Source organism: Sceloporus undulatus, chromosome 2 (assembly GCF_019175285.1).
Source record: "Sceloporus undulatus isolate JIND9_A2432 ecotype Alabama chromosome 2, SceUnd_v1.1, whole genome shotgun sequence".
Classification (NCBI taxonomy): Eukaryota; Metazoa; Chordata; class Lepidosauria; order Squamata; family Phrynosomatidae; genus Sceloporus; species Sceloporus undulatus.
In genome coordinates this window covers 301,851,887-301,877,539 of record NC_056523.1, presented here as the reverse complement: position 1 = coordinate 301,877,539, position 25,653 = coordinate 301,851,887, and the positions used below count along the sequence as shown (strand labels likewise).

Genomic DNA, 25,653 nt, shown 5'->3' with positions numbered 1-25,653 from the left:
GGGCAAACCTATTATGGAATTTTCTTGCCAAGTTTTGTTCAGAGAGTGTTTGCCTTTGTCGTCCTCTGAATCTGAAAGAGTACAACTTGCCCAAGTTCACCCACTCATTTTCCATGGCTGAGCAGGGATTCAAACCCTTGTCTCCAGAGTTATAGTCCAGTGCTCAAACTACTATACCATTTTAAATCATCTATATTGCTAAAAGTAATTGACTAAAAACAATTGGCATAGCCATTCTCAATATGGGGAGGATCCTGTTGTACCTGCTGGCTGTGTAGCTTTTTAAAGATGTGGAGTCTTAACAGAAAAAAGTTGAGGAGTCTGTCAGCATCAGAATATAGTTGGATATATGGAGATTCAAACCTTCACACCTCTTTTAGAACTAAGCACTCAAAGCTCTCTGCAGTTTCACTTTCTCCCAATCTTTTTGTTATTTTTTTTCAAGTTCTTTCCATCAATTTGTTGTTGTTGTTAGCTGCCCTAGAGTTGGTTCCAACTCATGGTGACCCTGTGGTTGAGACATCTCCAAGAACCCCTATCCTCCACTGCCTTGCCCAGATCTTGCAAGGTTTTGTCCATAACCCCCTGATTGAATCTATCCATCTGATTTGTGGTCTTCCTCTCTTTCTTCTACCCTCTACCTTTCCTAGCTTTATTGTTTTTTTTCTAGTGATCCATGCCTTCTCATTATGTGGCCAAAGTATGATAGTCTCAACTTGACCATCTTTGCTTCCAAGGAGAGCCCTGGACTGACCTGTTCAAGAACCCATTTGTTTGTCTTTTTGGCTGTTCCTGGTATCCTAAGTACTCTTCTCCAGCACCACATCTCAAATGAGTTGATTTTTTTTTCCTGACTGCTTCCTTCACTGTCCAGCTCTCACATCCGTACATGGTAATGGGGAACACAGTGGCCTGGATGATTCTGACTCTAGTGCTCAATTGTATGTCTTTGCTCTACAGTATCTTTTCCAATTCTTTCATAGCTGTCTTTCCCATTCCTAGTCTTCTTCTTATTATTTCTTGACTGAAGTCTCCATTCTGGTCAATGTTTAGTGCTATTATTATTATGCTATTATTCCATCTATATAAATGTATAAAGAAATCTGATAATTTTTTGATAAGTTCTTCTCAAAAAATGTACTAAATAAAATTCTCACATATCCCTAGCTGAATCTCACAGAGGGGAGGAGCAACACTGCAACAGGAACAACATGAGCATTCAGCTGAGGCTCCAAATGCGTTTAGAATACAGTAGGAAGCTAGTGGAAAAAGTAAATGGTCAGTATTGCTATCCATGGTGATGGAAGAAAGTGGATGTGTGCTATGAAATAAGCATTTTTCAATCCCTGTATTCCACTTCATTATTTTTGGAAGGATATCCCAGCCCTCCACCACTGGAAGAAAATTGTGTGACTAGCAGAGGTACAAACTGAAAGACATGCTTTGGATTCAGTAGAGATACACAGGCCACTCCAACCAGAGGAGAATGCAATTTGACTGATTTTCCAGTGAAATGTGGCATGCCACCAGTGGGGCATAAATCTTTAATAAGGGACATACTACTCTATTTTTCAAAATTTATCCTCTGTTTTTATAACAGTCTAGGTGGTTTATAATCAAATTAAAACAGTATGCAGTAATACAAATGAGACAAAATACAGGCAATACTCTTAAAGACCCAAATGTATAAAAGCAGTAGCAGTATTAAAGAATCACTAAAAGTAGTTTTCACTATCTGAAAGCAAGTAGCAAAGGAACTAGGAAGTTAATTAAGAAGGTTGTTCAAGATCGTGGGCACCACAGCAGAAAATAGCATATCTTGGGTATCCACTCATTGTATCATTATGGTGAAGATGAGGGAATTTATAGCTGTTTCTTATGGAGGAAATACTTTGATTCACTAAGCATTCATGGCCAACATATATCAAACAGAACATTTGGCTACATGCCGTGTGTAGAGAACTGGAGCAAGGAGGTACTTCATACAAATCTGAAAACTTTGCAGAGCCCAGATGAGATAAAATTGGATGGTCATGGACCACATTTTCCAGATCCCAAACTCAGACAATCAACCATAAATCTCATTCCCACTTCCTGCAACAAGCTGTAAAGACAAATAATTGTGCAGATGGAATGGGAGGAGCTCAGCAACCAAAGACAGTGTGACCACAGAAAACTACCCCCCAGTCTTGTCTAGCTCATAATCCCCTTCTCCAGAAAAGTGATATGTACTCACTAGGACACATAAACAAACAAGTCAACCCAGGTAACTGTGAACTGGCCATCAGATAAGGTAAAACATGCAAGCTGCAATAGAGTGGACCCTGTTGCCAGCAAGCCTCCATATGCTGGTGAAGGTAATGATCATATTGCTCTCTGCCAAAATGTGGGTCTGTAAAGTAGACTAAGGTTGACTGTTGACAGAAAGGTAGGGCAGGAATAGCCAGTTCCCAAGATTTGTAGCTAGTGTGATATAGTTACAATCCCTGCTTGATGCAGAAGAGCTTGTTGGGATGGGAAAAGAGAAGCAGAAGGAATAGAAACCTGGATTTTATTAAACTATGAATATGCTCTTCCCACTGTGCTGTAGCTTTCATAAGACCATCTTGGTGCTAGGATCTGGGGCATGCTTGTCCCTGGGAGGTGGTCAAATTGTTTGTCTCAAGTAGAAGGCCTAGGCTATATTTCTAGTCCCTACCACTTTTCCACCCAACTTTTGTTGCCACCAAGACGCTCATAACAGTGGGGGCCACATGTGGATTTCCCATGTCTCTTTTCTCACAGAATCACCATTGTCCCTGTGAGCTAGGGCATCTCATGATTTTGACCCCTTAGAATTTCCTGTTTTAATATGCATTAGTCCTTGTGCATGTAGCTTCATCCCTGTTCCTCACCAAAAATATTGACAATCCTCATTATTCATGTAGGTGCAGTGGTACAAATATGTACACAGTTTTGGAAACTGGCCAGGTACTTTGTTGAGTGATGTCATGAGTGTATTCAGCTATCATCCAGTGCTGAATGGTGCCTTTAGGGCATGGCACCTAGGAAAGCAAACCTAGGTGAGTAGCATCATGATTGATGGATAGTGGCAGTTCTAGGAATGCTATGTTTGTGGCTGGTTGTATGTCTTCACAGCTTATATTTATTCTGGTTTTCTTGTTCTATGGTGCCTGCTGCTGTATAGTGTGGGATGGACTCCCAACAGAATGGAACAATAGGACTGTGAGAAAAGATATTACAGAATAATATATTAATATTAAACAAAATGTATTTATATGCAATATAAAGATATCTGTGAAAGTTAAAAATGGAAAAAATACAAAAATTGTGACAATTTACTATGTTTTGTCATGGATTAAATTATCTAGAGTCCTGTTGGTGTCTTACACATGCATACATTCCCCTGTAGAAGCAGTTGGACATTTTTGACTGATGTGAAGCATGTTCACGGTCAAGAAAACAAGTTGCACATTCAGTTCCATTCCTGTGCTTGTCCAATATGAATCTGACTGTCCCTACTGAAAGTTGGAATAGTACTGTTTTGTTTGCACATTCACTTATGCAACAGTGCCACTCAATACATGGGTTCTGCAGCACCACATAACTCTGTATAGGGAAATTAATACTATGCAGTACCACATAGGATTTTACCCATGTTTCAATAGATATAATACTATATGTCCAATTATATACATCTAAATAGGAGGAAGGAATATCAATGATCTAAGATGTGCAGATGACACCATACTACTAGCAGAAAACCTCACAGACCTGGAACACCTACTAAGGAAGATCAAAGAAGAAAGGGCAAAGATAGACTTAGTGTTGAGCAGAAAGAAAAGCGAAATAATGACCATCGAGGACCTTCACAAGTTCAACCTAGACAATTAAGAAATAGAAATAGTAAAAGAATTCCCATATCTGAGATCAAACATGGATAGAAATGGGGACTGCAGTCAAGAAATCAGAAGAAGATTAAGAATGGGGAGGGTGGCTATGAAAGAACTAGAAAAGATTCTAAAATGCAAAGATATACAACTGAACACAAAAGTTCGAATCATACAAGTCATCGTATTCCCTATTACCATGTATGGATGTGAGAAGTGGACAGTTAAGAAAGATGACAGGAAGAAAATGGGAACATTTGATAGGAACAGTTGAGATGTGGTGATGGAGAAGGATCCCATGGACAGCCAAAGGGACAAACAATTGGGTCCTAGAGCAGATCAAGCTGGAAACCTCCCTGGAAGCCAAGATGAACAAACTGAGGCTGCCGTACTTCGGACACATCATGAGAAGGAAGGACTCTGGAAAAGATAATAATGCTGGGAAAGATGGAAAGAAGTAGGAAGGCCACATGCCAGATGGATGGACTCTATTAAGTTTGTCACGGGTATGAGATTGCAGGAATTAAGCAGAGCAGTGGAGGACAGAGGGTCTTGGAGATGCCTCATTCATAGGGTTGCCATGGGTCGAGATTGACTCGAGGGCATTTAACAGCAGATATGTCAATCAGGATGAATTTTTCACTTCTGCTTTCATCTCATTTTTCCTTTTTAATTGATTTTTCACCGAATAGTAGATAACAATACGTATTTGTGACCTACTTTGTGAAAGACAGTGAGAAATGAAATTTCTTGTTGGTGATATGAAGGAGGTTCCATTCCTGCTTTACATGCCTTAACCCCAAAGCTGTGTTTGTGTGAAAGCAGATATATTGGTAGTTGATTTGATAAATAGACAAGCTGGAACAATCAAGGCTCACCTTGTTTTTATTGCAGGTAAATCTCATTGTGTGAAGCATGACAGTTGGTTGCCCAATCAAACAGCCTTTCAGATATTTCTTTTTTTAACAATCAAAAATGCGAATCTGTCAGGAGAGAATGTAGCTTTATGTGTTGCAACATTTTGACTAATAATTGGTGTGTCTTCGTATTTTGACTAGACTGGAATTCAACATAAACACTACTTGGACTCAAAGAAAACATTTATGATTAAATTGTTAAAATATTTTGACAGTTTGCTTTAGGTAGTCTGAGCTCAGCTTTTATGCGTTGTTGTAATTTCCTGTGGCTCCCCCCCCCCCTTTAGTTCTAAATGCAAGACAAACATTTCACACTTGCCAGTTGTGACTGATCTCTCCAAGTTTATTTTATAAAGTGAAACAAAAAGAGGAGGAGGGAGTAGAAGACATGCCTCCCCTTTTTCTAAGGATGGTCTGGTGAGAGTATGAAGAGGTTTGAGATTTTGTGACAGAAGAGACTCTGAAGTTGGTAGCTTGAGGCTTATTTTTAAAATCCCAGTGTGCTATTTAAACTTGTTTGCCTCCTCAAATTTAAGTCATGTCATCACTGGTTTGGATTAGTTCTGTCTGGCTGTAGTTGGACTTGCACCAGGTTGGCCTTTTGTTCCTGGAGAGAGAGGCAACGGAAGAGAGTCCAAGCCTCACCCATTGCCATTGCACATGCAAGAATCTAAGTAGGCGGCAGTTTTCAGTTACTTGTGCTAGTTTAATATGATGGCTTCTGGGGGAAGTATTTCATAATCCACACTTTTTTTCAACTGATGTCAGAAAGGCTAGATTACAATGCAGATTATAGAGAATTTCCATGAAGATTACTTCTGTATGCTGCTCAATCTGAATGGACTGAGGTGGTTGTAATGTAGTATTGTATGCATGACTGTCTATTAGGATCATATTATCACATTTAACTTGCATGTTTTGTAGCAGCAGGACAGACGATATATGAATTTGATTAGCCTCTTTCAGTAATCACCATGATCTGAAAGAACTATGTAGATTGCAGTGTTTAAGAGTTCTCATTGCTACTGTATCCTCCAAGCCTTCCCCCACAACTGAAAGTTGAAGAGCCTTTAAAGAAGTCTCTCATGTTGCACAGAAAACTGCAGTTGGAAAAGAATAACCCTGGTGATAGACTTGACCATACATTTGAACTTCTTTAGATTTCAACTAATACTGCTATGTTTTGTATACACAGCTCTACTTTTAATGCTCCCCGTTCAGACATCCAGAAACCTCCTGATGGTAGCCACATTGTTTTATCCAAGGTTTTTGATTAGTTACTTTAAATGGATCCAGAATGACTGATGTGACAGGATGAAACCCTATCCTGCTATGTCCATGCACTTTTTATTAGTAATAGTTATGAAGTCAATGTAATTAGTCTAAAAGAAATTGTTCAGTATTGAGGGCCACAGATGAAATGTTTAAAATTGTCAGTTCAACCCCACCTCTGCAACTATAAGACCTAAATTCATAAGGTGAATGTTGGAATCCAAAGACTTTACAGTGCAAAAGAGAAAGGAGGGTATAGTTTTCTGCAAATTAGTTTTGAACCTCTGGTGCTGGATCTCGGCTTTTTCATAGAGTAAACCCATTGAAAACAATAACAGTTAAATTAATCCTTTCAGATTTTATTTCCACTTATTTCAGACAATCTACTATATGAGTAGACATGACACAAAAGTAGACAGGGATAGCAGTGGGGAAGGGGATCAAGTCCAGCAAATGCTGCTGGTTCTTCTCTCTCTCCAATGCCAGGGCAATGGCAATTGGACTGGAGGGAGGACCTTTCATCTGTCTCTGGGGTTAGGCATGGTGTTGCTAATGGGCATGTTGGGAGGAAGGAGGGTATGAGAGATGTATTTGTGGAGATTTGTCATTGCCTTTCCCAGAGCCTGAGAGCATGTGACTTACCCAAGGTCACCAGTGAGCATGGACATACAGGCATTCATAATTATATTTATCTTTTTTTTTCTTTTAGGACCTTACACCGTTAACTGGGGTACCAGAGGAGCATATTAAAACCAGGAAGGTTCACATATTTGTTCCAGCCCGTAATGCCATGCAAGCTGGTGTTAATAACACCAAAAAATGGAAGATGGAATTTGATACAAGGGAGCGCTGGGAAAACCCTTTGATGGGTTGGGCATCAACGTAAGTATAATGTTCAGATAATTGATCTCCATTCTCTGGCCTTTCTTATACAGCAGCCCCCTTCACAGTCTTCCCTGTCTCTATGTCTCTGCTCAAGCCATCAGTACATTAGCTGATATGATATAAAGTTTCTAAAGATCTCATAGGGGATGGATTGCCAACAGCCAGGTAATCTGAGTCGTAAGGATTTTTGTATGTTAACAGTCCACATCCAAAGACCATACTAAGCTTCCCTTAGCAGACAGGACTGCCGATGCCTCATGGACTTTCTTTTTATTTGCATTGAGGAGTTTAGATGCTTTGAAGTAAAGCAGACAGAAAATACATATACAGCTTACATATAGATACTTACATACATAGGCACTAGCTCTGAGCATCAGTCATGCACCTGCAATGTAGGAATAATAATGCTGACCTACCTTGCAGAATGCCAAAAGAATTACTAGCTGTATGTGAAGTTCTCAAACATTTACACAGTGTTATCTAAATACATAGTACTGTTCTAATGGCAGATATTTCTTTCACGTTTGAGAAAGTATTCAGTCATTCAGTTAAACCTACATGCAAGTAACACTTTATAATAAATGCTTGTTGCAGTGTTCACAACAATATATGAGACGTTGAGCTGGTAGAGTCAATGTTGATTCTGTTGCCCTAAATATGTTTAGTAACATATTTAGATTGCTTTCGCCCAAGGCAGGCTACAAGAGGCTGGAAAATACCTTCGATTTCCTTCTCTTCCTAATGCAATACTGAGTGACCTCCAAAATGAGAGTTGATATTTGTTTGTAGTGCAGTAGCTTGTGGCAGCATCTCCACAGTGTTATAGGCCTGTTACAGACTGCCAAAATAAAGCTGCTTCGGGTCTCTTTGGAGGTATGCTATTTAAATGATGCATGGGTCCTAAGAGTCTGGAGGTCGCGCCAAAGCCACACTCCATTCCTAAGCATTGGAGTGCAGCTTTGGTACAGCTTCCGGATTCTTAGGATGCGTGCATCATTTAAACAGCATACCTCCAAAGAGACCCAAAGCAGCTTTATTTTGGCAGTCTGTAACAGGCCCTAGCCACTTATTAAAGTCTGTGTTAACTGCACAATAAACAATCACAACCAGACTTTATATATCATCTGGGCTGGATGAGGAAAAACCGACTCAAACTGAATCCAGAGAAAACGGAGGTACTAGTGATAGGCTCCCCCGGTCCAGGAATGGCGGTGGTTCCACCTGTCCTGAACGGGGTCACGCTCCCCGTGAAGGACTCCGTGCGCAGTCTGGGGGTGCTTCTTGACTCGTCGCTCCACCTGACTGCTCAGGTGAATGCGACGGTCAAGAGCACCTGTTACCAGCTTCGGCTGATTCGCCAGCTGCGCCCATACCTGGACCGGAGGGACCTAGAAACTGTTGTACATGCTCTGGTAACTTCGAGACTGGACTTCTGCAATGTACTCTACATGGGGCAACCCTTATACCAAACTCGGAAGCTGCAAATGGTGCAAAATATGGCAGCCCGGCTGGTCACTGGTGCGTCCAGGACCAGCCACATAACACCTGTGCTTAAAGATCTCCACTGGCTGCCCATTCGCTTCCGAGCTCAATATAAGGCGTTGGTTATTACCTATAAAGCCCTAAATGGCTTGGGTCCAGGATTCCTAAAGGACCGCCTCTCCCCGTACAATCCGCCTCGCACCCTCAGAACATCTGGGCAGCAACTGCTGAAGGTGCCTGGGGCTAGGTTAGCTTCTACCTCTAGAAGGGCCTTCTCCACAGCTGCCCCAGCCCTTTAGAACACGCTGCCCACTGAGCTCCGCTCATCCACCACCCTGGCCCAATTTAGGAAGGATCTCAAAACCTTCCTATTCAAGCAGGCATTCCCCGATTAAATATCCTGTGGGCCTCCCTCCTCTTCCGTGGCCATGAGGATGGGCTAACGGGGCTTTTGTTATTGTTTTTAGATTGTGTATTATGGATGTTTTATGTTTTTAACCTGTATTTGTTGCACTTGTTGCATATTGTAAGCCGCCCTGATCTTTCTGGAAGGGCGGGATATAAATAAAGATTTTATTTATTATTTATTTATTATTCTCATGAATTCTGAGAATTCATCTTTCTTCCCTTGATAGCACTGAAAGTTCTATTTTAGTTACTGTGATGGTATTATTCATGAAAGAGGTATTTTGAAAAAGTAAGCATTGCACATGTTCAGCATTTTGTGCTGGCTGTGGGCTGGATGTTTGGCTCATTCCAAAAGCTGAAGGCTAAGAATTCCTGGCCCTATTGTGATACATCCATCTCCACTTTAGAAATAAGAAGAATGCAAATAGAAAATGTAAATTATCTTTCACTGTTGCCTCCTTCTCTCTTTCTGATACCACCAAATGCATTCCCTAACCCCAAGTTGAGTTGCTGCAGACTAGCATTTGGATACAGAAAACTTGTACCATATCTCAAGCAGGATGCAAATACTTGGTTAGTATATATCTCAGATTGCTTGACTATGTGTTATCCAGCTTCAGAATTAACTTTTGCTTGACTTGTGGGCATTTATGCAAGTCCAAGGCCTGTTACAGACTGCCAAAATAAAGCTGCTTCGGGTCTCTTTGGAGGTATGCTGTTTAAATGATGCATGCCTCCTAAGAATCTGGAAGCTGTACCAAAGCTGCACTGCAGTGCTTAGGAATGGAGTGTGGCTTTGGCGCGACCTCCGGACTCTTAGGACCCATGCATCATTTAAACAGCATGCCTCCAAAGAGACCCGAAGCAGCTTTATTTTGGCAGTCTGCAACAGGCCCAAGTCCCCAAGATTTCAAATGTCTATGTTAGAATAAGCAACATATCCAGGCCCCCAAAGCTATTTTTGTGGGGCCCACAAGTTAAACACCACTGAATTTCAGTGGCAGACCATTAAGAGCCATTAAAACCAACATGCTTTAAATAGTTTAATGAATCGTCACCAACATTCAATACCAAACCAACAAAACACCATTAAGGTAAGTATTTCCAGCTTGTTTTAACTACTTTTGCCACTTTTTGTCAAAATTCAGCAATTGATTTTCCACTATATTTCCACCCATAGTGGTTACCAAATGGTCAAGGTTGCTCCTGGGTTGACTACACCCTTTATCTGTCTGATGTTGCAGGATGTCATCTTTTGGAAGTTAAGTGCTACCAGTATGTTCATGACATTCAGCTCTGTTTCTGCAAAATCAGATGAGATGGTAGAAGTGCTGAATCCGCGATTGGATTCACTAATGGGCTCATTGAGGAACAATTAACTGGAGTTTAATCCTGATGAGATGCAGGTCCTGTGAGCTGATGATTCTCATGTTTGCAGAAATGATGTTGAATCAGTTCTGAACAGGATTATAGTCTGCCTAGGAAAACAGGCTCAGTTTTGGGCAGGGGTAGGTGATGTTTTTGGATTACAGCAGTAATCATATCTAACCAGCACAGCCAATGATAAAGAACACTGCAGGTTGTAGTTCAAGTGTATCTGGAGGGTTCACTTTGTCCACCCGTGGCTTTAGGGTGGAGATGTGGGGTGGGAAATTTTCCAAGGCTGTATCTTTCTGTGAAAATTTTCCACACACACACACACACACACGATATACAGCATTGTAGTGTTATACTGCAATTAGTCATGTTAGCTAGTCTAAATATCTTGTGTTAAATAAAAAGGAAATATATTCTACTCTTTTTACTTTATTGCAAATACTCTACTAAATAATTTCCACATAAATCTTTGAATGTGTTTGAATATTTAAACCAAGTGTGCTATATCAAATAACGTTATTTAGAGCACCAGAAAAAAATTCAGTTCTGCTTTTTTGTAAGACCCACATCACTGCTTAGGGAAATGTCTATACATAGCACCAATTTAAGAGGCCCAATAAAGTAATGTAGCACCGAATGCTTTTATCATCTTTCAGTCAGCCATAGTGAAGTAACTTCTCAGTTGGCTTACTCAGCACAATATGTTACACTTGGAAGTCAGTTGTGAAGTCTTAATTAATACAAAATGTGACTGCCTCAAGGTTGACTGATGTAGTTCATGTCAGACCAGTTTTAAAATAACATCTTTGGCTGCCTTTTTACTTCTAGGCCTAATCAAATTGTTGACCCAAAATCCAAGTAACTAATATCAACCTACCTGTTTTCTTGCATGCTCTCTCAAGACTCTCAAGAGTCTTTTTCATGCCTCTTGCTTCAGTAAGAGCTACAAATATCATCTGTAAGGGAGGAGTGTATGCTTTCTTAGCTTGGTACAAATACTCCTATCACATAGAGGAGGAGGGGCGTGCTGATGAGAGCAGCACCTTCAAAAGGCTCCTTTCTCTCTCTGACCCCAAAGGACGCTGCTTGTGTGTGTGTGTGCTGTGCCCCAGGACTGTTTGTGTTTTGCCATCCCTGCGCAGTTGTGCAACTCCTGAGGAGCACTCTAACAACTGCACATTGTTGTTGGGTGGTTGCTATTGGGGTAAGCATATGATAGTGGGAGGAATGAGCCTAATGCAGGTTCTCCTCCATGTATTAATTGTATTGCTATTAAGCAGTGACATGTTAGAGTGCAGTGATGGTTTTGGTGGGGAAGTGGGGGGTCATGTTAATTTAGATCTAATTCATGGAGCTCCGATTGAAGTAGTGTGGGGCAAGGGGAGATATAGCGGTAGGAGGGTGGAATTATCACATAGGGGAAGGCAGGATTGATGCTTAATACAGTGGACCCTTGTTATACGCTGGGGTTTGGTTCCAAGATCCCCCGTGTATAACAAAATCCGTTTATTCTCAAGTCCCATTAAATATAATGACATAGCAAAATGGTGTCCCTTATAAAAAATGGGAAATCAAGGTAAATTTATACTTTTTTGGAACATTTTCAAACCGTGTATGCTTAAATCCGTGTATAAAAAGTCCGTGTATAAGAAGGGCCGACTGTACCTATCCTGCCTTCCATCCACCCTGCTAACCCAAGAGAACCGAGGGTCAATCCAACCGTACCACAGACCCTGTCTCTGCTCCTTTGCAATGCCAGGTCAATTAAGAACAAGACCCATATTATTCAAGATCTCTTAGAAGAGAAGAATTGTGACCTGGCTTGCATTACAGAGACCTGCCTGGGGGCCGAGAGCAATGCAGTGTGGGCACAGGCTCTCCCAGCCGGGTATACCATTAAGGAGCAGACCAGGGCATGTGGGTGGGGGGAGGTGTTGCCATAGTACACAAAAACACCTTTACCTTGACCAGGAACCCCATCCAGAAAACAGACTATATCGTGTGTATTTACCTGACCCTGAAGGCTACGGATAGTCTGGGGATCCTGTTGGTCTACCATCCACCCCATGGGCTAACAGACTCCCTAGCCAAGCTGACACAGCTGGTCTCGGAACTGGTGTTGGAGTCTCCCAGACTTCTTGTTCTGGGGGACCTCAACATCCCTTTTGAGGCCGGCTCGCAAAATCTGACAGGTGCAGTTTGGGAGATCATGGCTTCCATGACGGCCATGGGCCTGTCCCAGTTAGTCTCGGGCCCAACGCATTGCGCAGGTAATACGCTCGATGTCATCTTTAGTACGGATTGGGAGAATCCGTGGGCAGAGGTTTGCAGTACCTCTGCTCTGTCATGGACGGATCATTTCCTGGTTGAGGTTTGACTTAAGGCAACTATCCAAATCCCCCCCCCGGGGGGGTGGAGGACCTATTAGGATGGTCCACCCTCGCAGGTTGATGGAACCCAAAAGGTTCCAAGAAGCCTTAGAGGGGTTTATGGTTGGATCTGACGGCGATTCTGTTGATGCCCTGACTAACATCTGGGATAATGATCTCTCCAGGGCTATACACAGTATCGCTCTTAAGTGTCCTTTCTGGCCCGCTTCTAATAAGAAACCCTGGTATACGGAAGATCTCCGGGAAATGAAGTGGTCCGTGCAACGACTAGAGTGCAGCTGGTGGAGACACCAGTGCTTATCTGATAAGACACTCCATCAGGCTCTTTTGAAGTCTTATGGAGTGGCAATAGGTGCAGCAAAAAATTCCTTCTATGCTGCACGTATTGCGTCTGCGGAGTGACATCCGGCAGAGCTGTTCAGGGTGGTGAGGGAGCTGACTCAACTTCCTCCCACTCTGAACCCTATTTTAGAACCAACTAAGGCCTGCTGTGACGATTTTAACAACTTCTTCACAGATAAAATCTCTCGGATAAAGGCTGATCTCGATGCAGGCATTTCATCAGAAGCAATAGGAGAGGTGTCCAGACCTTCCGTGGACTCTGTTATATTGGATCACTTTGAGTTTGTACATACCGATGAAGTGGACAGGCTCCTTGGAAGTGTTAGGAAGACAACGTGCTCTCTCGATCCCTGTCCCTCTTGGCTGGCCGCCCAGGGTGGTGATGCGGTAACATCATTATTGCAACGCATAATTAACAGATCATTCAGGGAGGGAAAATTTCCATCTAGTTTAAAACTAGCAATAGTCAAACCGTTGCTTAAAAACCCTCCCTGGACCCTCTGTTAAGGAACAACTATAGGCCGGTCTCATTACTGCCATTTTTAGGTAAGGTGATCGAGAGAGCAGTTGCCTTCCAACTGCAATCTGTCTTGGATGAAACCGATTATCTGGACCCATTTCAAACTGGTTTCAGAGCGGGATATGGAGTTGAGACTGCCATGGTCGCCTTAGTCGATGATCTCCGTCTAGGCATCGACAGGGGAAGTGTGGCTTTGTTGGTGCTATTGGACATCTCAGCGGCTTTCGATACCATCAACCACGGTATCCTCCTGGAATGCCTGAGGGAGTTGGGAATCGGGGGCACTGTGCTCCAGTGGTTCCGTTCCTACCTCTCTGGCAGATTCCAGATGGTGCAGTTGGGGGACACGTGCTCCTCTAAGAGGGAATTGACATCTGGTGTCCCTCAGGGATTATATTGCCCCCCACTTTGTTTAACATTTACATGAAACCGCTGGGAGAGATTATCCAGAGACATGGGGCGCAGTGTTATCAGTACGCTGATGACACCCAAATATGCTTCTCTGTGTCTCCGACTGATGCAGTGACTAAGGATGGAGTCTCTCCTCTAAATGCCTGCCTGGAGTCAGTAATGGGCTGGATGAGGGAAAACAAACTCAGTCTGAATCCAGAGAAAACGGAAGTACTGGTGATAGGTTCCCCAGGCCCGGGGAAGGAAATTTATCCACCTGTCCTGAACGGGGTCACACTTCCCCTGAAGGACAAAGTTTGCAGCTTAGGAGTACTTCTGGACTCGTCCCTGCAGTTGTCATCTCAAGTAGATGCAACAGTCAGAAGTGCTTGCTATCAGCTTCGGTTGATACGCCAGCTGCGACCTTACCTGGGCCGAAGGGACCTTGAAACCGTGGTACATGCTCTGATAACCTCTTGTTTAGATTTCTGTAATGTGCTCTACATGGGGCTACCCTTGTACCAAGCCCGGAAGCTTCAGTTAGTACAAAACATGGCAGCCAGACTGGTCACCGGCGCATCCAGAGTTGACCACATAACACCTATTCTGAAAAATCTTCACTGGCTGCCCATTCGCTTCCGAGCGCAATACAAGGTGTTGGTTATTGCCTATAAAGCCTTATATGGCTTGGGCCCAAGTTACTTGAGGGACCGCATCTCCCCATATAATCCGCCCCGCACACTTAAGACATCCGGGAAGAACCTGTTGTAAATTCCATCTTCCAAATACGTTGTTACATCCCAGATGGCCTTTTCAGTGGCAGCCCCACAATTCTGGAATGGTCTTCCCGAGGAGCTCCTTCTTGTGACCCCCCTGGAAACATTTAAAAATTTTAAAAAATGACTCTCTGTCTTACTCTCTTGAATGATTGTTTTTTAGATTTTATATAATTGGTATTTTGCATTTTATCTATTTTATGAGATGTAACGGTTTTATTGGTCTGTAAACCACTTTGATCTAAGGAAAAGCAGTATACAAATAAAATTTTTTTTTATTATTATTATTATTATTATTATTATTATTATTATTATTATTATTATTATTAGATGCCATGGGAAAATAGTTTTATCTACCCAAACATCCTAATAGATTTTACTGTCTGAATTATGCAAGTTTTAGTCTATTGTAAAGTTTTTGCCTGTTTCCTTTTTATTTTGTGTCATTTTTCTAATGGTATACCCTGCTCTGAAATGGTTTTTAAAAAATACCTAACATTTTAAAATAAATAACAACATTCCTAATTTCTTACAGAGCGGATCCTCTGTCCAACATGCTTCTGTCCTTTTCTACAAAAGAAGCAGCTATTGCATTTGCTGAAAAAAATGGTATGTGAAGCAGTGACAGGGGAAGCACAGAGAGGGACAGGGGAATCCATTGCCCTTCTCTGAAAATATGAAAAGGTGGTGGCATGGAACTGCTGCTTCAGTATCACAGAATTGTGACCGTTGAGTAAGCAGCAGTGCCTGTTGTGGCGAGTAACGTTGGTAACCCATGCCCAGAACTGCTACTCACTCAGCAGCCCTGTACCTGCATGATGCTGAACTTGGGATATTCAGATATCAGCACTCCCCCCATGCACAGTCTGAATTAGGAGTCTGGCTTTCCCCTAGATTTAGTTGATACTGCAAACTAATCTTCCAATTTTCCATTGACGGTGCTCTTTTTCTGTTTTACTCCATTCTTAGTTTCCTCACATCTCTTTCCTCCTCTTATTTTTCATTTCCTTTTGCCCAATAGTGGGGTTGCTCTTGTTTCCCTGAGTTGCTAGTGCCTTGTACTTTCTATGGCAAGCATCCCAGGCAGATTTTTCCCTAGTGCATTGTCGAATTTGGAATGCTGCTTCGTGGCTTATGTGCTGCCTTGTTTCATGGCTTTTGCTTTTCCCAAACACTCTTCCTCAGTAACAAAATTTTTCCATAGCTGCTGAAGAGGGTATGCCATGTAACTTTTCAGATTTGCAAATTGTATATGCTGTCCTTGCATATACACAAGCACATAGCTGTGAACTGCTGCTACAGACACTGTTAAGATTTTGGAAGGTATATCAAATAATGTCTCTTCTGTTTTGCTACATAACTATTGGGTTACATGGTCATACAGTATTGTCAGAAGTAAATAAACACAAATGATTTACCAGAGATTAATTCTTTGTTACTGTAAGAAATTTGTATTTGGAAAAACCTGTTAAAATGCCCATTTGCCTGATGAGTCAGAGTAATCTTTCCAAAGGGCCTAATTCAAGTCCATTGAGTCAAGCACAACAGGTTGTCATGATTCAAAGTCAGCAGGACTTTATCTTGCATGCAGATATCCATATTGTGTCAGTTACTGATACTCCCTGATACTAAACACAATTACTCAGAATAAATTCTGCTGAAAACTTGTGCAGTTTTCTTCAGGGAAATAAGTTGAGCTCTAGGGAACTGCTTTATAAGAGACTCACCTCTGATAGCACTTATGCACAGTAAGCATTTGTCATAAATAGTATTCAGTACTCTCATTGAGACACTCAGATGCTACACTCCAGTTGCATAAAGTGCATTCTTGATCATCTGAGTCCTTTATGCAGAACTAAAAGTGTTGAATTGGAGTATTTGTAGCTGAACTAAAATATAGTTTGAATATGTCAATCATCCTTAGCATTTTACTACTCTGAAGATTTTTTAGAAATTCTTATAATTGTTGACAGCCCCTGAAGTGTTGGCGTTAAAAAAAAACCTCTGCCCTTTTCTTTATCTCATTTCTTATAAATATTTGACAAGAAACTTAGTACTCATTGAAGTGAGGAACCAAGAGTGTTGGCATAAAGCCCAGTATAATGTGGGTGATATATAAGTTTTCCCATATGCCTGTGCCAGGGCACCTTTATCTTGGCCTACAACAAGCCTCACTAATTCCATGACAAGGCCCCCTGAACACAGAGATTGCCAGGCAGATCTAGTGGTGCCAAATTATGTGGTAGTTTATGTGCTAGTTTATAACACTCAAAAACATGGGGCCATTAAACTCATTTTCACTCATGAACTCTAGAGTCAAAAGTTGAAGTTGTCTCTAGGGGGATGAAGGCTAGTGTGTAGAACCCAGGCCTGTCTAATATCTTCCTGCTTAGTATACATTTGCTTCAGGATTGAATTATGCTGGAGATTTTTTTAAAGTGTCTCCTTATACTAGAAGTTAAAGCACCATTTTCTGTTTGTACTGCCTGTCCCTCTGTGTATACGTAGAACACCTCTGCTTTGCTTTGTCCCATTAGCTGCTGAGAGCAAGTGAAAGCAGACCTGTTCCTGTTTGGGAGCAGGAGGACACATTTGGGCTGTTGGTGTGACAGCAATAGCAATAGCAGTACTTTTCTATACCATTTCTTCTTCGTGGTCTCTGCGAATCATACCAGGCCGAGTCAAGCTTGAGCCCTTGGCTGGTATTGAACCCACAACCTTGTGGTTTGTGAGTGAGTGGCTGCCATACAGGCATTTAACCACTGCACCACCAGGGCTCCATTTCCCAGCTGGAAAAAGACTACATTCATGAAGGTACAATAGCTTCCAAATTTCTAGAATCTCATCATTTTGAAAATCTGCATTCTGGGAGATGTAATCTCAAAAATTGGCTTTCCTAAGTCCTGGGTTTTTCCACATGGGAATGTGTTGTACTATCACTCCTTTTGAGTCTGATTCAGAATAAAACAGGCAATTGAAATTAGCTTGATGCAAAATCTGCTAATGTGTACAGATAGTAGGCATTTGGGATATGGATTGTCAAGATGGGTATAAAGCTTTATTTTGAACATCCCCATTACACAACATGCCTTTTAAAGAACAACAAAATTTTACACTAGCTTTTCCTAGTCTGGGTCCCTCCAGATGTTTTGCCCAGCAGCATCTATCACCATTCATCAACTGGGATTTCTGACTAGGTTGATGGGAGCCAGTCTGAAACAACTGGATAGGTGTGTTGGGTATGACTGATTTAACACAATGGGTGACATCCTGTTCAGTAATTACATGAGATCATAGTTGCTGGAGATTTATGTTCCCATTCATTAACAACTGAACATGATCCCCAAACCTTACCTTTTCAGCCTGGCAATGCCCCAACCAAAGGGTTTGAGAAGTGCTGGGAAATGACATCTGCAGTTCTCGTCCAGTAGCATGGCAACTTGAGACAAGCAGTTACAGAGTGAACCCCCAAGGTGTCTCTCAGTGTCATTTCCCATTGCCTCAGTCTGCAGTACCTTGTAAACCCTTTGGTTCAGGCACTGCCAGGTTAAAGAGGTGGACATCATCAGGCATAAATATGAGGATGGAACCTGATCCATATTTCTGACGATGCAGGATCTCAGCCATGATTGTTCCCCCCTCCCCCCATTTTATATAACTTTTTATTGCTACTTTTTAAAATAAAAAACATTAATCTGTTGTAAAGGTGTGCTGGGTGAGATAACAGGAATACATAATGATTAAGGTCTCAAGGTTCACCATTGCAATCTTCCCACCCACCACTGCATGTGCTTACCCTACTTGGAAGGTTTTCTAATGCCTCTTCCACATCATCTCCCAGGTTTTCTATATGTGCAGCATGTTACTTTGAGGAGAACATCATATGGCATATTTAGGAAATTGATAGGATCATATATATAATTACAATTACATATTTATATAATTATATATACATACAATTAAATATATTTAATTACATTGCCAGAAAGAACAGTATGCTCAATACTTAAGTTGCAATCTTGCCCATGGTAAACATACTATAGCTTTTTGTGTCATGGACTCTTTTGGCAGTCTGGTGAAGCCTATGCGCAGCTTCACATAGTAATGGTTGGTCAGTAGGCTTCACCCCCTTCTCTAGTGGCCTAATAACTACAGTAAATTTGTTGTCTCAGTTGAGAAGTTAGTGAAAATAAAGATGTAAACCAGGATCCTACATCACAGTCCTGGTTAAGAATACTTAACTATGTATTATCTCCTGTCCTGACTCCCCACAGGGCCGGCACTAGTTATTTGGCCACCCTAGGCAAAAAAATATTTTGGCACCCCCTCCCCCATAGCCCCTCAAAGTGTAGAGAAAATGTAGGGCATGATGTAGGACAAAATGTAGGACATTCAAGAAAAATGGAGGATACCACCAACAAGAAGCCAAAAACATTAATAAAAGACAATATAAATTCCTGTTTCTCGGTCATGCACAAAATGGAGAATTAAATATATTACAATTAAAGAGTTTTAAAATCAATTTATAATAAAGATGACATAGGCAGGGTGGTAGTAATTACATGGTGTGAGGGGGTAATCAATCTGTGATCGGGAAATTTATTTGGGAAAGGCTTGCCAGAAGAGATCCATCTTGACAGCTTTTTTGAAGCTGTCTAAGTTGGTAATTTGACAGATCTCACCTTGCAGGCTGTTCCATATCCTGGGAGCAGTTGTCAAAAAGGTCCTCTGGGAGGTTGCAGTTAATCTGGTATTTCAAGGCTGTGTGCAGGGTGGATTGTATGGAAGTAGACAATCCCTTAAATAGGTTGGACCCAAGCCATGTAGGGGTTTAAAGGTAATAACCAACACCTTGTACTGTGCCCGAAAACTAATAGGCAGCCAGTGGAGTGACTTTAGAATTGGTGTTATCCGGTCACTCCTAGAATTTCTGGTAACTAACCTGGCTGCCATGTTTTGTTCTAATTGGAGTTTCCGGACTAGGCACAAGGGTAGCCCCACATAGAGCGCATTACAGAAATCGTGTTGTGAGGTTACCAGTGCATGTACTACAGTTTCTAGGTCCCTTACTTCTAGGAAAGGGCACAGCTGGCTTTGTCTCATCAGATCTATCTCAAGCTTCCAGATCAACCAGACCTTCTCACCATGCACAACAGAATGATGAGACATCCAGACACTCTAAAACACACAGCATGTACGATACAACATTAGCATCTCTTCCAATGCAGTCAGGACAATTATTGGAACTGCTCACAGGCCATCTACGCAACAGTCCTATCAATATAAGTGAAGGCTTTTCTGTCCTTCCTGGAACTGAGATGGATCTCTCTGGGTTGGGCTAAAGCTAGTAATGTACTTGAGTTTCTTTTCATACTTTCTCAGAAAGATCTTTCTTTCCCTCTATTTGCTGCCATATCAGCTTGCTTCCAGCTCATTGGTAAACCATCTGTTTTCTAGGACCCATTGGTTTCGGAAGGATTATAAGAACTTCAATCCTCCAGTCTCATAACTGACACTGTTCTAATGGAACTTAGAATTAGCTCTGTCTCATTTTGACCAGGAAACCTTTGAGCCCTTGGCATCTTGTGACATCAGATTGCTCGTGTGGAAAACGGCTTTCCTGGTGGCCATTATGTCTGCCAGATGGGCAGATGAACTTTACATACTTAGAGTAAACCCTCCCTACCTTCCATTCCATTAGGACAAAATTGTCCACAGACTAGACATTGTCTTTCTTTCTAAAGTCATCTTGGCATTTCACATCAGTCAGGAGAGTGGGCTCTGCACTCCCTCGATGTCAGGAAAGCACTTGCATTCTATGTCAACAGAAATCATGCCTTTAGGATTTTGCAGTAACTTTTCAACTATCATTTTTTGAGACAGAAAGGACTGTCTGTGTCTTCACAGCACTTCTCAAAATGTGTAGTCACTGTGATCCAGCTGGCCTACAAGAAAGATCCTCCCACTCCAATTCAAAGTCATTTAACATGAGCTACAACTGCCTCTTCTGCCTTTTTGAGTCGAGTGTGTATTGAGAACATATGCAACGCAGTTTCCTGGTCACAGCCTTTGACTTTCATCACCCACTGCTGGATTGATGCTAGTAGACTGATCCTGCCTTTGGGAGGGCTGTGTTGTATCCTGTCTTATCTGATGACTTTGAGAGATCTATTGGCTTCTGTATGGCATGATACTTCTGCCTCATATGCTAGTAACTTGATTTTCTCCCAGTTGTGTGAATCACAGAGACCACAAAGAAGGAGGAGAGGTTGCTTACCTATAACTGTAGCTCTTTGAGTGGTTACCTGTGAATTCACAGAACCCTACCCATCTTCTCCTTGGTGTGTCCTGCCTATCTTTAGATCTTTGGTTGCTGCCATTGTGGCATCCATGGAACTGAGGTAAAATGGTGAGAGTTGTGCTATAATCCCTTCAGAGTGGGTGCGGTTACTGCCAAGTGGTGCACTGCACAACGCAGTACAACCCAGCGGTGTGACTTCACAGATGATCACTCAAAGAACTACAGTTACAGATAAGCAGCCTATACTTCCTAACCTTGAAGTGAATGTCAGTAGGGTATCTTTTCAGATTTCCCTTCTGGACATGGCAAGGTTGTAATGCAAGAGGGTAATGCCAGGAGTACATGGGTATGGGGCCAGAATGCACAGCCATATCTTGCTGCCCACTTAGAGACCTCACATATTCAAGGTAAAAGGCCTTGTATCCTTCATAGAAGAATAATACTAAACTTCAAAAAACTACCCATAGGTGTCCACCATTAGAATTGTTGACCTTAGTTCTTTGAACAGAAAAGCAACTTTCATTTCTCATTACTAACAATAAAATAGAACCTTAACAAAGTTATTTTCCCATTAAAAGGTGCGTGGGGAAGGATGGGAATAGGCATGGCTGATGTTCCAGAAACATTGAAGTGCCAGTTGAATATATGGAACTATTTGTGTAATTGTTTGGATTGTGTCATAGATGCTTAAGAAGAAAATGAAAGAAGTTTCTCTCCCTTTCTCCTACTTCTTAGCAGCCCACAGAACCCAAACACAAAAATTGTCTTTTTTGTACTTTTTACTAGTAGTTTAATAACTCCCCTATAAAGATGTGTTATCCTTTCATAAAATCTTTTAGCCTGAGATTCCTCTTTATCTTCCATGATCATCACTTCTTCCTCTGTATCATCATTATCATACTACTCCAGCTGTTCAATCCGAAAGACAGCTACTGCTGGAGCAGGGTTTACAAAAGGGAACAACCCGTTCAAGAGATTAGTGCCTTTTGATTCCATCTGATTTTTATTTGAGGCCATGGAAGTATTGGCAGTGTTCCTGGTCTACAGAGCAGCTGATTCTGATTTGAAGGCCACTTAATATATTCTCCTAAGCTCACCTCTTTGTCCTTCTTGTTTTCCTTGTGGCATTGTGGTACTCTGCTACCATGCATATTTTCAAAACTTGGCCCGACATCAGATAGAGAGGTGTAGATGCATAAAATTACAGGACTTCATTTGTCAAGTGTCAATGCTGGTCCATCAGCAAGAGCGGTGAAAGTTGGAACATGCAATGCCTGAGATCTGACAAACCTGGGAACAGGTGTAAGTCACATTTGAGGCATATCTGTCTTAAAGGATTATTGTTCACTGGGTTTTACAAAAGAATAAGCTAGTAATTACATATTATATATCAAATATGTTGGTTATTTCTTTTTTGTTAGCTCTTAAAAGCTTGAAGTTACTTTTGTTTGTGTTGCACTTGCTCTGTCTTATCGGCTGTATGTGTGTTGTTTAGAATTCTCTACGTGTTTTTTCCTAGGCTGGAGCTATGATGTTCAAGAGCGGAGGATTCCAAAACCTAAATCCAAGTCTTATGGTGCAAACTTTTCTTGGAACAAAAGGACAAGGGTGTCCACAAAATAGGTTGGCATTGGCTGTCTCTGCGTCTGACTGTGAATAAAGTCAGCTGTGCTGTATTTATAGTCCATGTATAATACATCTCTTAATCTCCTAATAAATTTGACCTTTAAACTACTCATGCATCTTGTGGCGTCTATTTAAAATGTTTTTGATGTCTCCAATTGAACCTGTTACAAACTTCCCTATATTTAGAGAGGAGATTTGGGGTGTTCATACCGCTAGGAAATTGCTGTATGTGGAATTCATTAAAAGGAATGTTTGAAATGAGCTGCAACTTTAAAGACCAAGTCTTGGCTTTTGAGTAGTTTTATAGTTCAATAAATATCCACCCTTTCACATAGAAACGTTAATAGATCTTTCTCTCAATTTACCCCCATTATTGTACGGAAGGTAATTTGTCTAAGAGTTTCAAGGACAATATCTATTCATTGTTTTAACTTGTTCTATAAAATGTATTTTCTCTAAGTATATTCAGATGAAGGTCAGTTGCATTTTGACTTAGCAAAGATGGTAGGATCTTACATTTTTGGCACTTGAAGGTACCCTTTTAGTAATGCTCAAATTCCACAGCAGAAGCCTTGCCATTGCTTGCCCTTGATGCATGCCCATAAGAACAGGCAGCTGCCATGGATCTGACGAAGCCATTTGTTCTCCTTTCCTCCTGGATTGCAGTAAGGCAGAATTTTGCTGGGCAGAATCCTAGCTATGTATCCTGAGTAATAGGGAGGAGATATTGGAGAGAGAGAGAGAGAGATTATCTTGGCATCTTACAAGGCAGTGTGTTAATGTCTCAGTTATACCACTATTCTATCTCAGCCTTCTGTAGGAAAACAGGATGTGTGACCAATTTTGATGTTTTCTGTACATTAGTGCAGGTGTCAGGAATTAGTGTTCTTTCATCCATACACCACCTAGTGTACTGCCATGGTATGTACAGTATTTCATATAGTTTTACTGAGACACTGAAGTGGGAGGAAGCTATTTCTCAGGACGGTTACAAATATAACCCCATTTTTTCTAGAGGAAAGATCATTGAAAAAGTTTCTAATGCCATCCTCTTGGTGTTAACATTTGGAAGCTTGAGAAAGAGTCAGCATGCTGGACGCAAGGGCTCAGTGCCTAGCATAAGGCCTAAAATTAAAATACATCCTCAGCAATGTATAATTCTGCATAAAAATCTCTTAACCCAGTGTTGAAAATCAGTTGTCAGAGCAGACTCCCTGTAAGCTTTGCATGTTCTAGCATTGATTCAGTAGTGATGTTGTTTGAATGATTGCAAACTTTCTGACGGTAGATAACATAGTAATTTATTTGACTTACAGCCCACTTCATGCCCAGGCCACAGGGCGGATATCAATAACTTTCCAGTTATTCAATGTTTAGCAGCAGAAGGATTATGAGGCTGGAGTGGGAGGAGGGAATAGCCCTCCCACGAGACAGAAGATTTAGGCCATCATCCGGGTAGTGACTTATGTGCACATAGGTTCCTTTTTTGGATGGAGTAGGGAGAGTTATTCACACACTCTTGTGCTTTGTCCAAAAACCTATCACCAAGTTGCTTTCAAGCCCCAGAAGGGGTGGCATCATTGCCATTTATCAGTGGGGAAGGGGAAATGTATAGAGGTAGTTCAGACTATGAGGATCTAGCTGCTATGAGCTCCTTGGGGAAAAGAAAGATAGGTGCACTCCATTGGAGAGTGCACCCTCATTTCCTGCCCCACCAAGCTGAAACTGCTGCTTGTCCATGTCCTGCATCACCTCTCTACTCTCTCCCCTCCCCAGAAGTAAGTGACAGCAGTAGGAGCCCTTCCAAAGGTTTGACAGCTGCCAGACAATGGGAGGATGCATCGTTCGGTGTGTGGAACTACATGAACATGTAGGATTTCAGCTGGGAAGTAGTAAGTTAGAAGGACAAGATGCAAAGAGCCTGAGTTTCTCATGTTCAAAATATTTTTTGTGTTGAAAGGAACTTTCAAACCTGCCAAAAATTTAGGGCATGGTTCCAGTTTCATGGCAGTGTTACTACATTGTGTAGTATTAATGGAAATTTTAAACAAATCCATCCAATGAGGGATATTGCGAAATGTTAAACTAATCCCCTCCTTTATCTGAGGAGGCAAAAGTCTAAATTTAGACTCAGTTTAGCTTGTCCCTTTTAATTTCTTGATAGGAACTTGCTTGGCTCATTAGTTTATCTGGCACTGTTCCATGCAATGTCTAGTTATCAGTCAAACCCCTAATGGTCAGTATTGGGGCCCCAAAACTTTATTGCACAACTAACCCACTTGCCAAACTCCAAAATATGAGATGTTTTCCTAAACCAAGAAGAATAGCAAAGAAAGACATGATGGGAGAGAAACTATTATGGTTTCTTTTTGAAGCAGAAGTGCCATAAAAGTTACTCTTCAGGGGGGGAAATGGAATGACATCTCATTCGATTCTGCTATTTCTGCTAATGTCTGTCTTTCTACCCCTTCTTAGCTGCATACCATTGGGGACTCAGATGCAGGTAAGACTGCACTTCACTTATAGTAAAACATTTGGAGTGTTATGGTAGCATTCAGTTAGGACCTTAATCTACTGAAACTAATGTCAGCTGCATCCCTTACATAAATATCAGTGGGAAAGCAACTCTCAAACTGCTGTTGCACAACATGACACCCACACTATGCAAAGAAGTTGTTAATCGGCAGGGGGAGAAAGTTGGAATTTCATAGTAATGTTTCCCTGCAGTAGGGGTGGGCAATGGTAGAAGGTTGTAGGGTTGGTGCATTAGATTCCAGGAGACCTTGGAGGGCCACACACACCATGGCAACCACTGGGGGGGGGGGGGGAATCATGTTTTTGCCTTGAATGCCATCTAGTTGTCCTGGGGCCATTTTTGTCATGGTTTTAGGCCCTCTTGGGTCATTTTAAGCCCAGGGGAGACCTGTTTTAACAACGGGAATTGAATACAAGTCACTTCTTGTTCACTTTCTCTTTCAATAAGACGCTTCTAGGTCAAACTTGATCCAGGGGGACAAAATGTGGTGAAAATTCCCCATTCCCCCCCCCCTCAATTTTTTAGCCCTGAGAGACAGATG

At 41.6% G+C, this 25,653-nt stretch overlaps 1 protein-coding gene across 1 annotated transcript in view; it reads left to right on the top strand.

Annotated features, from left to right (window-relative positions):
* The window catches only part of NDUFS4 (NADH:ubiquinone oxidoreductase subunit S4), a 57,413-nt gene extending 34,729 nt beyond the window's left edge, over positions 1 to 22,684 (top strand). Inside the window, exons 3-5 of the mRNA XM_042447833.1 lie at positions 6,789 to 6,961; positions 15,185 to 15,258; positions 22,470 to 22,684. Of these exons, the coding sequence (XP_042303767.1) occupies positions 6,789 to 6,961; positions 15,185 to 15,258; positions 22,470 to 22,573 (351 nt within the window). The 3' untranslated portion in view covers positions 22,574 to 22,684. The remainder of the gene's footprint in view (positions 1 to 6,788; positions 6,962 to 15,184; positions 15,259 to 22,469) is intronic.
* The last annotated feature ends 2,969 nt before the right edge of the window (positions 22,685 to 25,653 follow it).